Genomic DNA, 16175 nt, shown 5'->3' on the forward strand with positions numbered 1-16175 from the left:
GGCTTCACAGTGAAAATGTCGCTGGTCCACTCATGCCCCCTTCTGACCACAGTCAGTTTCTATTTTACAAACAGATGGAAAGAAAAATTTCCACTGCTTCACGTTTTTGATTATATAATGTAAAAAGTATATATACACACACACACACATTATATATATATATATATATATATATATATATATATATATATATATATATATATATATATATATATATACACATACATACACACATACTCACAAATGGTAGCAAACATTATAAAAACACTTTATTGACAGTGGTAAATGGGCCAACAGTCACTGTTATAGTTGATAGTTTATCATAATGGCTACCCTTTTAGTTTGAAAAACATTACATTCTTACATGGTTAACAGTGAATAAACAACAATTCATTGTTATGTGGCTAACAATGCAAAACAATACATTTTAATACGATTAGCAATGAACAATATGACCATTCTGGATCTGTTGGATGTAACATCATCTTGCCTACGTTCCCTTTAGCTCCCCCTCCCCAACACACACACACAATCCATTATGTCCTAAAACGAAGCGCGACATGAAGAAATATCAAACGCAGTTCCTTTGTCGAAGCTTTATAAGCTGCTCAGATAAACACGGAGGAATTACTGTTCTTATGAAAGACTTGGATAGACTATAGATAGAAAGACTCCATTAAAAAAGAAACTCTTTTCTTAATAAAAAGAAATCTTTGACTTCCAAATGCTGACAATGCTAACATCAAAATGTACATACAATACTCACAATCTTGACGTGCACAAACGCAGTGACAGAAATGTTTCTTTTTTTGGGGTATTGCTAATATAGGAACTATTTTTCTATCATTGCTAATATTAAAATCTTGCAATATTGCAATATGCACTGTTTTCGTAGCATTACTAACATTGAAAATCTGTTTTATACAGCACTGCTAATATAGGGACTGTTTTGGTGGCATTGCTACTACTGAAAATAATTTTTTGTAGCATTGCTTGTACAGAAAATCTCCTTTTGTGACTCTGTTAATTTTAAAAATCTGTTTTTGCAGCATTACTAATATAGAAAATCTGTTTTGCAGCACTGCTAGTATTAAAAATCTGTTTTTGTAGCACTGCTAATATTAAAAATCTGTTTTTGCAGCATTGCTAATATTAAAAATCTGTATTTGTGGCACAGCTAATATTACAAATCTGTTTTTGTGGCACGGCTAATATTAAAAATCTGTTTTTGCAACATTGCTAATATTAAAAATCTGTTTTTGCAGCACTGATAATATTAAAAATCTGTTTTTGCAACACTGCTAATATTAAAAATCTGTATTTGTGGCACGGCCAATATTAAAAATCTTTTTTTGTGACACTGCTAATATTAAAAATCTGTTTTTGTGGCACGGCTAATATTAAAAATCTGTTTTTGCAGCATTGCTAATATAGTAAATCTGTTTTTATGACACTGGTAATACATAAAATCTGTTTTTATGACATTTATAACATAGAGAATCTGTTTTACTGCTTTTGTAGCACTGCTAATGAAGGAACTGTTTTGTAGCATTGCTATTATTCTAGAACTGCACCATAACATCCAGTCGCATTCATTCCTTAACCATCGTCTTCATCTATGAGCAACATGTGTGCATCTATGAGCAACATTGTCATTACTTCAGCTAGGCTGCTGCTTAAGCAATACAGAACCATTCCCTCACGGACCATTAGAGCACTTACTATTCCTTCAAGACCCCCTAATCTCTTTTGGCAACCTAAATCAACATTTAGCTTTAAACCCACCAGAAACATGTTAGAGAAGGTTCCACTAGAGTATATTATGGTACAAACCGCTTTAATGTGCCTGATTATACCTAAATAACCTCTAACAAAAGCACATTAGTGACTAATGTAATTTCCTTCAGGTTGAATTGTCTTTTTTGATGGACCTTCACGCTATTAAGGCATGACTTGTGTGGTTTGGACCCTCTGCAGAAGCTTCAGCAATGCTGGAAACATGGCTGGCACTAATATCCATCAAATGATGTGGTTTCTTATATGACTAGTTGTATTAATTGGTCTATAATAAATGACAACTGCACAATATATCGTTTGCTAATTATTATTGCGATAGTTGCCTTTGCAATACTGATAGCTAAGACTGTAACCTGCAAATGAGCCATCAATCCAATCATAATGTATTTTTTTTATTGTGAGCTGTAAAAACCTTGACAGATCCTAGTTTCTGCGGGTGTTCTGATCAATCAAGGCATAATTCTCATAATAGCAATATCTCGCTGCTGCCAGAACAAAACCTTGTATCTCCATTCTTGTTGTTTTTCAGTTTTTGACATAATTTGAAAATACCTGTTGCCCTTTAAATTGTGTGTAAATTTCATGGTGAATGGACCAAAAGAAATGACCAAATGGTTCCATTGACTTACATTAAAGCAAAAGTATGTATAAAGTTACCGATTTAGAGATACTAAGTTTTGTTCTGACAGCAGTGGTGCGGTACTGCGCAACAGAGACGACCCTAATTTACTTAATTTTCAATCAAAATTGCCAAGTTGTTTATTTTTTCGGATATTTCTGAGCAGAAATTTAATAATAATACACTTACAAATAGCCAAGTAATGGCAAATTAAGAGGGAAAATAAATTCAAATGAAAAGAGAAAATGAGACTCCTAACAACCACCTGGAAGACCTGGTATATCAGATAAGCAGCACTTAAAGCTCTCATCTTTGAGAGAGAGAGAACATCAAGCTGCTTCAGATCTGAAAACATCCACAGGTGTTTCTGTCCATCCTTCCACTGTGGGAAGAACTGGCAACCCAACTTCTATGACTGAACTTTGGAGGTATAGAAAAATATTCCTGCAGATTTCTTTGAAAAAATGAAAGAGAGTCCTGAAAAGAATGGAAGGTAAAGAGTGGACAAAGTAAATACTGAAAAATGAATATATATATACTATACGTATTTGTTAAGGAGTCATTTTCTATAAATACACACTTTCTGAAAAAAAAACCCAGACTGGAAATTGAATAAATGAAGGGTGGCCTCTGATTTTTGCACCGTTCTGTATGATGCAATATTCCTTCTTTCTTATCATGCAGTCGTGCACCCACTGCTGTCAAAGTAACTGCAGAATACAGTAAACAATTAAGTACAAATGCAAAGCGCATATCTGAGATGAATAGATGCTGAAAGCTGGATCGCTGATAAGAGCAGAAATCCAGCAAAACGGTAAATAAAGTGTGTGTTGTGTGCAATAAATCAGTAGGTTATGAGGATAACCTTGGATGTCTTTGGGGTTGAAACACAAACGCAGTGGTGCACTGGATGCAAGAAACCTTCCTTTCATTGTGAGCTGTGTCAAAGCGGCAAAGAGAGGAAAAAAAACACAACAAAAACAACAACATTGTAGTGTCTCTGCCTGCTCCTCAGACATGCTCACGTATTGATGCGTGTATAAAAATGTGCCTACACAGCACAGAGAAATCAAGGACACTTCGGGTTTACTCAGAAAATACACAACGACAAGAAGATCTCGCATTTGCAGGCAGGCTGGAGTACGACGAGCTCGTCATCTGCTATTGTTTTCTACCAAAAATGAATTCCGTAGTGGAAATATTTGTGAATTCATTAGTGTTACGGTACCTATAGAAAACATTGGTCCAGTCAGTCCAAATGAGGCTCTGTTTTGATGTGAATCTGCATCGATGTATATGCACTGCTATGTAACCACAGTTGCATTAGCTGGTATTAATACTGTGTATCAGTATTACCCATTAGTGCTATCAGTACTGATTATCTCATAATGCTAACATTGTTTTCTCTGTTCCTAACTATTAAATATACACAAGTATGTCATCTTAAAGAAATCTGGTAACAGTCGACTGCAAACATTCACTGAGAAACTTTAGTGCTGTATGAATGAAATCCCTGACCAAAGCTACACTGACTGTTTTCCAGTTTGTTATGAAGAGCACATTCATAGAGTAGTGAAATACAGTCTTAATATTCTGTATATAAAAATCCCTAAAAGGCACTTATGTTAAAATGCTACTTAACATTCAGTAATATTCGCTTCATTCAACCCCGGACCTTTCGTAAGTCGTAAAAGAAGAACATCAGACTGTTTTAGTTTAGTACCACAGAACAAAGAACTACAGAAAGGTCTTAAAACCATCAGGGTTTTCAGCCGAAAGAACACAAAATAAATCGGCGCTGTTGTAGCAAAACTTCATACCCCTTAAACGGAAACGGAGAAGGAAGTTCTTAAAGGAGAATTGCACTGATCTGTTTCCAGCAAACGTCCTGCATAATGACATGGTTAAAATTGTAGTGCTTTGATGTGAAGCGCCTCGTTCTGGTGGTGATAGGAACCAGACGTCTAAAGAGTTTAATACCGCTAAAGTCTACGTCGCAGTGAGTTTTTACATGAAATGGCTATGAATACGCTGCCTGACACCGTTTCATGATAGTTTTGAGATATTGTTTGGCCTGAAATATGTTTTTTTCGAAAGCATTCATGGCGGAGAAGCACATGTAGGGCGTTTAAAAGAAAAAATGGTCCCCAGAGCAAATGTATTTTATAGATTTACCACTATTTTACTGTTATTACCATCATACAAACCCAGGACACGCACAGCCATATGCAAAAGTTTGATGCCCCGGCTAAAAATACATGAACTACTGTTTTTTTTATTTGCGTGGAAATAAGTTCACATCCTCTACAGACAACACACTTTCTTCTGCGAATGTTAATGCTCAGATTTCTATTTATTGGAAAAACAATAAAACCTGAAGTATAAAATGCGCCTTAAGTTTTGCAAAGGCCACATTTTATGTTTTATTTTCTCCCCCCAATATATTCAATTCCACAAATAAAGAGTAATTGTGTATTAAACTGAGCAGAAGTGTGTTCTCTGTAGAGGTTATGTTGAGTCAGTCTCTCTTAGAAAATCAACTAAAGCTGAAAGCAGTTGAAAGGGGTGCTCAAACTTTTGCACATGGCTGTTGGCTGACTTGCAGTAAATAAAATAGCTATCACCACCATCAAAAAAAATAAAAAATAAAAACATGAAACAGTCACTGTGAAAAATCAGTGGAATTCCCCTTTAACTTTCACGGACGTTAATGTAACGAGATTTTATTCCAAGTACGTTTGAACCATTTCTGTTGGTCCAATCATCATGAAATAGAGTTTTGATATTACAGCGACGAAATGCAAAAAACGTTATACGTTACATACAGTATGCGTACAGTTTAGGTTAAAAAAGAAAAAAGAAAGAAAAAAGAAGTGACAGGTATCCAGATACTCATCTCTAGGTGAAGTAGACTGGATGGTAAGTGCTAAGTTGTTTGCAAATGGTTCACTGAACCATATTTAAACTCTGACAGGTTGTGCGATGATGCAGGCACCTCCACGCTGCGTCCTCACTCATCCTTGGCCGTGGCTGGGGCCTGCAGTGTGGGTGTGGAGGTGAAGCCTGAAGTGCTGAGGTTGGGCGTGCGCAGCAGACAAGCGCTGAAGAGGCCGATGACACCCAGGTTGAGCAGGAAAGCCAAGGCGAGAGCGCCCAGAGTGCCCAGGAAGGAGGGCCCGGCCGAGTGGGCCATCAGCCAGCTCCGGCGCGAGCTCATATCGGCCAGCACTGCCTCCATCTGGAAGTGGGTGCCCACTACTGCGCAGATGTGGAACAGCTGGTGGCTGTGGCCTGGCAGAGGTTTAGCAGAGAACTGTCAGTAAACTGTGCAAATGTACGCATGGAAAGACTCAACAACCCAGTCATGTTAATGTGTTTAAATAAATTACATGTTGTTTGTTTTGCTTGATATTTAATGACTTTTCTTAATTAAATGGGGACAACTAAGAAATGTAAAATAAACACAATTTGTACTCAGTGTGCAGTTTGACCCCAGACTGTTTAAACCATATAAAACAGAAGGAATTCCAACATTTTACACACAGTTGTTTGGGTATAGTGATACTGAGGTCACTATAAAATACAGTTTTATAATATTTAAAAAAACCCTGTTTTAGCACCTTAACTTAATACACTATATTTCCAAACGTTTTCACTCGTCTGCCTTCACACACATATGAACTTGAGACACATCCAATTCTTAATCCCTAGGGTTTAATATGATGTCGGTCCACCCTTTGCAGCTATAACAGCTTCAATTCTTCCGGGAAGGCTTTCCACAAGGGGTAGGAGTGTGTTTATGGGAATTTTTGACCGTTCTTCCAGAAGCGCATTTGCGAGGTCAGACACTGATGTTGGACGAGAAGGCCTGGCTCACAGTTTCCGCTCTAATTCATCTCAAAGGTGTTCTATGGGGTTGAGGTCAGGACTCTGTGCAGGCCAGTCAAGTTCTTCTACACCAAACTGGCTTATCCGTGTCTTTATGGACCTGCTTTGTGCACTGGTGCGCAGTCATGTTGGAACAGGAAGGGGCCGTCCCCAAACTTCCCACAAAGTTGGGAGCATGAAATTGTCCAAAATCTCTTGGTGCTGAAGCTTTAAGAGTTCCTTTCACTGGAACTAAGGGGCCGAGCCCAACTCCTGAAAAACAGCCCCACACCATGATCCCCCCTGAGATTTGTTCCCACAGCTATGTTATGTAGTTTCTGACACTGTACACTCTAAAAAACAACGGTTCTTCACGGGTTCTAAATAGAACTGTGCACACAAAGAACCCTTTGCATGATTAAATGGTTCTTTGCATGTTGAAATGATTCTTCAGATTGATGAAGAATGTGTTGCATATGGTTCTATATAGTATGAAAAAAGGTTCTGCTATTGTTACAATACAAACTTCTTACAACAGAAGAACCCTATTTGGTGCTACATAGAACCCTTTTCAAAAAGGTTTTATAAAGAACCATCTAGAACACTTTCTCCTCCAGCAATCTGAAGAATCATTTTACGATTCAAAGAACCCTATGATCAGGGTTCTATATAGAACCATTTTCTTTACTTGACAGCATAACAATAGAAGAACACTATTGGGTGCTGCATAAAACCATTTTCAAAAAGGTTCTATGTAGAATCATCTATAGCACGCTCGGAAAAAGAACCCTCGAACAAGCATCTCTTTTCAAAGTGAATGTAGGTTGACAGTTGATTGTTGTCTGTTGCCGGGCAACTGGTGAGACGCTCAGACATAAACAAATAATCAAAACAACGTACACAAAAACGGAGGTTTAGTATAGACAGCTGGGTGTGATGAAGCATATTGTGACTACGCCCCCTGCTGTTTACCATGGGCATCGCCCCCGTTTCAGTTTTCTTTCAGGGCTTTCATGGCATCCTAATAACCCACCACATAATTAAATGTATCTTCTCATTCTTCGCTGCAATATTTTCCTGAGCAAGTTATCATCTACGTTCGTGGAGACACAGATAATGAGAGGGAATTAGATAACAGGGTTTGTGTGGGGGTCTTTTTGAACTACAGTGATTCAACCTCATTCATAACTGAAACCTGCATTGTATTGTGTGAATGAATGTAGCCACGGTATTAAGGCAGTATTAATTAGTGAACTTGCTACGTCTGTCAAAACAATGACGTTCTCTTTTCATTAGAAAAGAAGTGGACAGTTAAAACAGTAGTTAGAGCGCTGTTAGGGTTATCCTAAGGTTAGGACAGCATCTAGGGAATGTCGTCTCTTGAACTGCCCTGTGATGGAGTATAGAGCTCAGACATTTCAAGGTTTTTAAATATAGGAACGTATGAAGTTAGAGGAAAAAATATAATTCGCTATAACGTTTTTTAGACTTTCATGACTATTTGAAATTTCTGACTCATTCTTGTTATACACAGGAGAATGGTAACTGTATAAGCCTCATATCCCCACTGCAAAACTGAAAAAGCCAACACGTCTTAGCCGATCACCCAAACTCATAGTAAGTGGCAAAGAGTAGGACTGTTTTTGCAGAACTATTCCTTCAACGTTTTCAGATAAACGGCCAATTAATCTACTCTTCCCCATTAATTATGTGATTTATTTGACAAGATATGATCTAACAAAATAAAAAAAAAAGATTTTATTTGTGTCCTGAACCATCTTGTGAAACAAGCAAAACTATGAACAGGAATACGTCAAATCTCAGTCACAGTTTATTGCTACTCTGAGTAAACATATTAATAATAATCATATCCCTATCACTGTGAATTGCGTTCTCAATGTGTGCGCATTCTCGCTCAGAAACTATCACAATGTGTTCAATGATAAAAGCAGCATCGGACTTCTTTACACAGTGATAGAAAACAACACAGTGGCACACAGAAAGCTCCAATTCCTCAGGCTGATCTATTTTATTTTAGGGCGGCAGGGTGGCAGGGCAGCAGGGTGGCGTGGTGGGTAGCGCTGTCGCCTCACAGCGAGGAGGGCCTGGATTCGATTCCCCGGCCGGGTGACCTCTCTGTGTGGAGTTTGCTCCGGTTTCCTCCCACAGTGCAAAGACATGCAGTCAGGGCGGTTGGGCATGCTAAACTGCCCCTGGGTGTGAGTGCCTGCCTGTCTGCCCTGCGATGGACTGGTGACCTGTCCAGGGTGTACCCTGCCTTCCGCCCATTCACTGCTGGGATAGGCTCCAGCACCCCCCGCGACCCTGATGGAGAAGCGGCTTAGAAAATGGATGGATGATCTACTTTACTATGACCATTTTTATGTGACTGGACTTCTCTGGGGTCAGATTTCAATGACAGGGCGTGGATTTCACAGGCCTCACTTGTTCTGAGGCTGACTGCATTTTTTAGCTGTACTTATTGTTTCTATTTGACCACAGATTTTTATGGTACAAGGTGAAAATTTCTTGACTTATAGGTGTCACTTTTAAAGGGATAACCAGTCCAAAAAGAACTCCGTCTAAAAGAAGGGCATAAATAATAAGTGATGTGGTGTTAAACGTCCTGCCAGGCTGAGCTGATTCCTAACAAATTGGGTGGATTTGGCTGTGGGGGAAGTGCTTTTGCAATCAAATGAAACTATATGAACTACATAAGTATGAACTCCATAACTTAATAATGCAGCTTATTTCATTTGGAGGCTGCCAATGAAATGTGATTAGGCCTAACTTCTCCCTACAGCCAATCCATTATAAAACTCCACTGACATACATTGTAGTCATTCCACCGTTCTTGATATGAAACGCTGTCTTATTTCATATTATGGTAAAAATGATCTTGAAAATCAGTTTTTGATATTTTTTGCCTGGAACTGTAGAGACTATAGCAGAATACCTCTGAACACAGCTATGAAGCAGACAAATGTAAAGTCTCTTAGTGTATGACCAGCTGAACTTTAAGTTTGATAGGTGTAGCAAAAAAGTTCAAATGTATCCAAGCTCTTTACCGATGTAGTCAAAGCGTCCCGGAGCCAGTCTTTCGGGAAGGTGGGAAGCGAACAGGAAACCCGTCAGGAAGGCAAAAAGCAGGTGGTAACAGTGACTGCTCACAGCTTCAGTGTGATTACAACTCCCGCTGAAACACAGCAGCAGCTACACACGGAACAGAAAGAGAATTACGGGCATGTATACATTATATGCCAGACTATAGGCTTATTCTTTGCTTACACAGCCATCACAGAGCAGCTGCCACAGCTTTGCATAGTCATCTGAGTGACTGATACTTACTCTGTAGAAAAGGGGGATGTTATCAAAGATAAACGGTACAACAAAGGCGCTTGTCCGCACGATTTTACTCCTGTGTGGAAACTGCAGTTCTAGAAACCTGAAAAAAAGGAGAAGAACAATGTAGAGTCATGGAAGCCCAGTATTTCCCTGCAGACCAGTCAGCTGACACACCACAGCACACAGGACCACGTGGAGTGACTCGTGTTATATACCGTAGTTAATGTCCTGAATGGGTCACCATCATGACATTTTACCTGACCATTAAATAGAGATTTTTTGGTCATTGCATGTCGACCGTTAAAGTAAAAAAAGTGCCAAAATGTGGCCAAATTAGTTATTAGCTATCTTACTTCATAGCAGCCCACAGTTACTAACCTCAAAAAAACATAAAATATTACTCACAGCTGCTCTCTAAACATGTTCAAGCTGCAGAAAGAAGTTAGAACGTGTTGTTTTCATGACGTCTCAATAAACGTGTTTTCTGATTCATTTAATGTAATGTAATTATGCAGTTGCATCAACCTAACAGCCAACACCAATTTACATTCTATATCTTGCTACATAAATTAGGGATCAGTGATGGGAACAAGTCAGTCTCGAGTCTTAATTCAAGTCCCAAGTCAGCGAAGGCGAGTCTTAAGTCGAGTCCCTAGTGAATAGTCCTAATCTTCGAGTCCTAAACAAGTCAGTCTGGATTCTTCAGCTAATTTAAGAACTAAATGACACTTAATAATGGTAACTGTACTGTAGACTTTTAATGACAGCACGTTAGCAGTGTGTGGCTATATACTGATTTATTATTAATATTATTTTACCCTTCCAACTAAAATACACGATCTATGGTACACAGATCACCATGGCATACACAGATTACTGCACTACATATGAAAAGAATGTGAAAAAGTACTTAAATAATAAAAAAAACAACAAAAAAAAGTCATAACTGTCAATTTTCTCGAGTCGAGTCTCAAGTCATCAAAGTCGGACTCAAGTCCAAGTTAAATGACTTGAGTCCACACCTCTGCTAGGGATGCACTGATTTGATACGGATTTACACATTAACAAAACGTAGGCCCCTGTAAAATTTATTTGTAGAGGTTAATTTACATTATGTGGCCAAAAGTATGTGGACATCTATTTCAGCTTGCCGGACATCCCAGTTCAAAACCATGAGCATTGATATAGAGTTGCCTCCTTTTGGCATTTTTCTGGGAAGGCTTTCCACAATTCTGGAATGTGTTTGGGGGAAATTTGTGCCCATTCAGTCAAAAGAGCATTTCTGAAGGCCTGACTCTCAATCAGCGTTCCAATTCATCCCAAAGGTGTGCAGTTGGGTTGAGGTCAGGGCTCTGCGGAGGCCACTGGAGTTCCTTCACACCAGACTCATCAAACCATGCCTTTCTGCAGCTCCTGATGCACAGTACTCATACTAACGTTGCTTCTAGAGGCAGTTTGAAACTCTCTAACTCATGCAACAGAGGACAGATTTTACATGCTACACACTTCAGCACTTGGTGGCCCTGCTTTATGAGTCTGCATGGTCTACTGCTTTGTAGTTGAGCCATTGTTGCTCCTAGATGCTTTCCTTTCACAATAATAGGTTGTGAAACTTACGGTTGACCAGGGCAGATCTAGCAGGGCACACATTTGACAAACTGATCTGGCATGTTTAAAGCTACTGAGCTCCATTTTTCTCTATGGATTGCACGACTATGTGCTAACACCTGTTAGTAAGGCTGAAACACGAACTCAATCATGTGCAGTGTTCACATACTGTTGTTCATTTAGTGTGTTTTAGAGTACAATAATTAGGTCATCTGTCCGATACCGGTAAAAATATACAACTATCTGCCGATACCAATTTGATTCTGATATAACTTTGCATCTCTAAGGTAGACATGTGATTGTAAATGTCAATAGCAGTAGAAAATAACTGTGATTGGGTCAGATAACTGTGACGAGGCGATGATAAAATAATGATGGTGATATTTCCTTATATTTCAATGAACTTGCATTATGTGCGATGATTTATTTCAATAGGCATTGTAAATCACACAGTGTACATCTGAAACACATATTACTGGAGCACAGTTAGAGACCATGGCTAAGCCACAGTGGTCAGTTTGTGACCACAAAGCCCCTCTAGGCTGGATTTTTTGGGGTGGTGAAGCACTCAAGCTAGCAGCAACAGCTCTGAGCAGGGGGGATCTGACTAATTGTGTATTACAGGCAAGGCAGGTGTTTCTAATAAAGTGGACGCAGCAGGTTCAGCATGCTATTACGTTCTATCTGCGAATTATTAGCCATCATTTGGCTCAGCAGTCTCAGCAGTTTTTCAGAATTGCCTTCAGGCTTGAAGTCATTCCTGAGCCTCATGTGAATGCCAGACAAATTAAACATGGGGCTGCACATCCCTTCCTCAGACTGCTGTTCTAACCAGCCTGCAACCACTTCCCTTCTTACACAACGCCCCTGGGTTGTACTATTACTGAGCGTGATTAGCTGCTGTAACGTTGAGGATGTAAGCACATATACAAAATGTGCTGTTATGAAACATGTTTACTGTTTTGTTACTAAATAACATAATGCTTTAATTATTTCCTTTTAACTGGGATGTGGGGGTGGGAGATATGACAAAAATCTAATGTAACAATACTTCAGGAACATTTTCAGGTTATATGCGCAATATTTAATAACTTGGAACAGGAAAAAAAACAACCTGATGTGCCACATTTTAAAAATGCCATGAAAAACAACGGGAAGAAATTTTCACAAACATTTTCTAAGCCAGTCATTAAGGACGCTGATCACCTGGCTGGGCAATCAAACCCGGGCCCTTCTTGCTATGAGGTGATAGCGCTACCCAGTGTGAAATATTAAATTATTTTAACCCCATAACAATAAACAATGTTTTTTTAACACAAAGCATTCACAACAATCTACATCATCGTCATCATCATCATCATCATCATTAACTGCTTAGTCCAGATAGGGTCGCGGTAGCAGTTGGGAGAGCAGAGAATCCCAGATGACTCTGTCCCCCGCAACTTCCTCCAGCTCATTCCCGGGGACCCCAAGCCGCTCCCAGGCCAACTTGGAGATGTAATCCCTCCAGCGGTCCTAGGACGACCACGGGTTTTTATCCCGGGAGGCTGTGCCTGGTGCACCCCCACCGGGAGGCGTCCAGGGGACGAACCACCTCAGCTGGCTTCTCTCAATGCGGAGGAGTAGCAGCTCTACTCCGAGCTCCTCACCCTATCAAATAGAGTGTAGCCGCCACCCTGAGAAGAGGCTCATTTCCACTGCTTGTATTCACGATCTCGTTTTGTCGGTCATTACCCACAGCTCATGACCATAGGTGAGGGTTGGGATGTAGACCGTGCCTTATGGCTCAGCTCCCTCTTCACCACTACAGTTTGGTACAGTGACCGCATTACTGCTGCCGCCTGTCCCAGCCTGCGGCCGATCTCACGATCCCTCTTCCCGTCACTCGTGAACAAGACCCCGAGATACTTAAACTCCTCCACCTGGGGCAGGTCCTTTCCCCTTACCTGGAGTGGGCATGCCATCCTTCACATTTACTGCTTCATTATATTTACATTGCTGCTTCTAAAATGAGCAAATGCAGAGCTACTTATTTTCTCTGTCTTCCTGTGATGAAGAATAATGAAAACCCAATGAGTGATTTCAGTTTCCGAATGGTGGAACCTCAAATGGTGCTCTAGTTCAAAGCTTGAAGTCAGCTCTTGATTCTCAAAAGTCTGGAGTTTTTGGATTCCAGGTCTAGTGCGCAGGCTCAGTGCATCCAACAATAAAGGCAGCATGGAGCTTCTTTTATACAGTGACAGAAAATGCGGTACCACACAGAAACAGGCTTAATGAGAACAGACAAACCACCACAACTTACTCTGTTATGTCTGTGAAAACCAAAGTGTTAGAACCAGAAGACTCAGAGTGTTCCTCACCTGGAGTAGCAGGACATGCTGGTGCAGAAGATCGTGTTAGCAATGGCGATGGGCACAAAATGCTGGTGGAGCCAACTGTTGACCCAACATTCAGGCATCACGTAGGAACCGTATGTGATAGCACAACCTGCAGGAACATGGGAGATTGGAATCATGTTCTAAAACAATGAGATACTAAAACATAAACGCTAAACATCAGAAACAACTATAAAACTTACATAAATCAGCAGATGTAGAATATGTCACTGGGCTAGTCTAAAGCAGACATCTGAAACAATGGCTGCAGAGGATTAGCTCAAATCTGAGAGATCTGGACTATTAGCCTGGTATTTAGAGTTTCTTGTGAGCAGATTTTAAGGGATTTTGAGGCAGCAGGGAGGATTTTCAGTTTATCAAATTACTGCAAACTAAGGTCTTGTCCCAGTTACAATTCTAAACCCCAAGACACCACTTAAAATCCACTTCCACTGTTTTTTTTTGCAAGAATGCAAGTTCTTAAAGTGCATAGGTTTATTTATGTAACCCTATAGTTATGCCAGTTATGTAATAAAGGAGGCAGCGACTGCAATCGCACAGCCAGCTCATTTGAATGGCAGCTTCTCAAGCTGTCAGGTGTGGCAGAAAATGCATTTGCATGAAGAGCAGCAAGGATAATTATCCCATCATGCAAATAGGTTTTCGTGTGAAAACAAGCAGGATTCTTTTTAAGCGATAATTTGGTAAAAAAATTCAAATGTAGTCGAACAGCCAAGACTTATTTTTGCTTCTGTAGTTTTAAGTGCATACGTGACTCATCACACACCTTAACCAAAACGGTCAAATCGTTAAAAAGGGAACTGCGCCTATTTTTCTAACTTTCTGCATTGGTAAAGTTTCTGAGATGTAAAAACCTTGTTCAGAGTGGTTTGATGTGAAATGGTTGGGAACCAGAGATCACAATACCTACAATGTAAATATAGCCATTTTATTTATTATCCAAAAGCACCAATGAACCTACACATCTGGATTTTATAAGCAATGTCAAAGTAAATCTTCAAATCTAAGCTTTATTAGATGGCCTGTGTGTACCTCTCCACCATGAATGGACTTTAAAAAAGACATCTTTGGCCAAATAACAATCTCAAAACTATTGTAAGGGTGTCTCAGGCATTAGGCAACTCTTTTGTTGGAATAACTTTCTGTGAAGGAGCTTTTACAGGCATTAAACTCCAAGCTGAGAACAATCAGACGTCTGGTTCCTATCACCAACATTGTCAACAATACTGAGTTTTAAGTTCTAAACTCTTAGAACTCTTAGGGGGAAAAAAATCAGCAGAAAAGTGATAACACTTTGAGAAGATTACTTAGGCAAGTCCTTCATGACACATGCATAAGCATTTGAGCATTTATGAACAGCTTAAGTCAGTATTCACAAGATGACATAAGACCTTTTTTATAAAGTAACTGACTTTGTATTGATGTAAGGGGACTTCAACTAAAGTGACAGAGATTTGTTCCGTCTATAGGATTGCTATGAAGAACTTATGAGGCTGAGGCCTAGTTAAGATCACTTAACTAAGGTGATACAAGACAATATACAGAGAAATGTATTAAAGTAGAAAATATTTAGTGATAATAATGAAGGTATAGAATCTGCCATAGAGCTGAGATATGGTGCTCTTAACTAGGCTCCTCTCTTAATAGTCACATGTGTAAAATTACATGGGAATGATGCCTTACAACAGTTTTACATATGGTACAAATGCCAGCCACTTTAGATTAGGGCCCCTTATGTTCAAGCTGGGCGATATGACAATATTTATGGTTATCATGATAAATTAAATATGCTTTTCTGAGCGTATTGTGGAAATCAACAGTACTTCAAAATCACTTCACAACAGCACGTCTGCCTAAAAAGAGCATAATTAGTCCTGTTTAATTGGATTTTATTGCAGCACAGTGTGTGATATGTTGAAAATAAGTTGGATTCATAGTTTTTGATTGATTTTTCTTTTTGTACCACCACTTTGTTTGTTATAACTTATCAGGCATCAGACTTCAAAACATCTGATGTCATCTTGCAAATAATGACATAAGCGGTTCATAAATACTCAAGTGTACCTTTTTAAACATATGAAGTGCTTATGCATGTGTTGCGTACTTATGGTGGAGGTAGCATTCAAATAAGTGCTATCATAAAAATGGACAAACGTAGATGCATAGTTAAGCCTGAATTTTATGCTGTTTTTTTTTTTCCAATGTGTTTCTTGATGTAGAAACACACAGAAAAAGTCAGATTCCTGTTTGATTTTTGATACAGAATGCAAGTTAAATTAGTAAATCAACTGAAGAGAAAGTAAGAAAAAATGTTATACATAACTGACTATGCATTTATTTATGTATTTGCATAATCATGTTTTAAATAATTACGTAATGTAAACTGAAAGTACAACAAAACAACAATAACAACTCCAGACTTTAAGGGAGAAGTGAAAAGTTCTTTTAACTGCTGCCAGACTGTACTGCCTCTGACTTCTGAAGTAGCTGGAACAATGCTCGTAGCATGTTTTGTTTTAAGCGCTGACCGTCCAGGCCTTCCT

At 39.2% G+C, this 16175-nt stretch overlaps 1 protein-coding gene across 2 annotated transcripts in view; it reads right to left on the reverse strand.

The window, feature by feature from the left end:
* Nucleotides 1-2837: 2837 nt before the first annotated feature.
* The window catches only part of paqr6 (progestin and adipoQ receptor family member VI), a 35263-nt gene continuing 21925 nt past the window's right edge, over nt 2838-16175 (reverse strand). For both annotated transcript variants that reach the window (XM_017708745.2, XM_017708744.2), the window contains exons 5-8: nt 13597-13723; nt 9632-9728; nt 9352-9496; nt 2838-5707 (exon numbers count right to left, since the gene is read on the reverse strand). In XM_017708745.2, the coding sequence (XP_017564234.1) occupies nt 5427-5707; nt 9352-9496; nt 9632-9728; nt 13597-13723 (650 nt within the window). In that variant the 3' untranslated portion in view covers nt 2838-5426. The remainder of the gene's footprint in view (nt 5708-9351; nt 9497-9631; nt 9729-13596; nt 13724-16175) is intronic.

The sequence above is a fragment of the Pygocentrus nattereri genome, chromosome 24 (genome assembly GCF_015220715.1).
Source record: "Pygocentrus nattereri isolate fPygNat1 chromosome 24, fPygNat1.pri, whole genome shotgun sequence".
Taxonomy (NCBI): domain Eukaryota; kingdom Metazoa; phylum Chordata; class Actinopteri; order Characiformes; family Serrasalmidae; genus Pygocentrus; species Pygocentrus nattereri.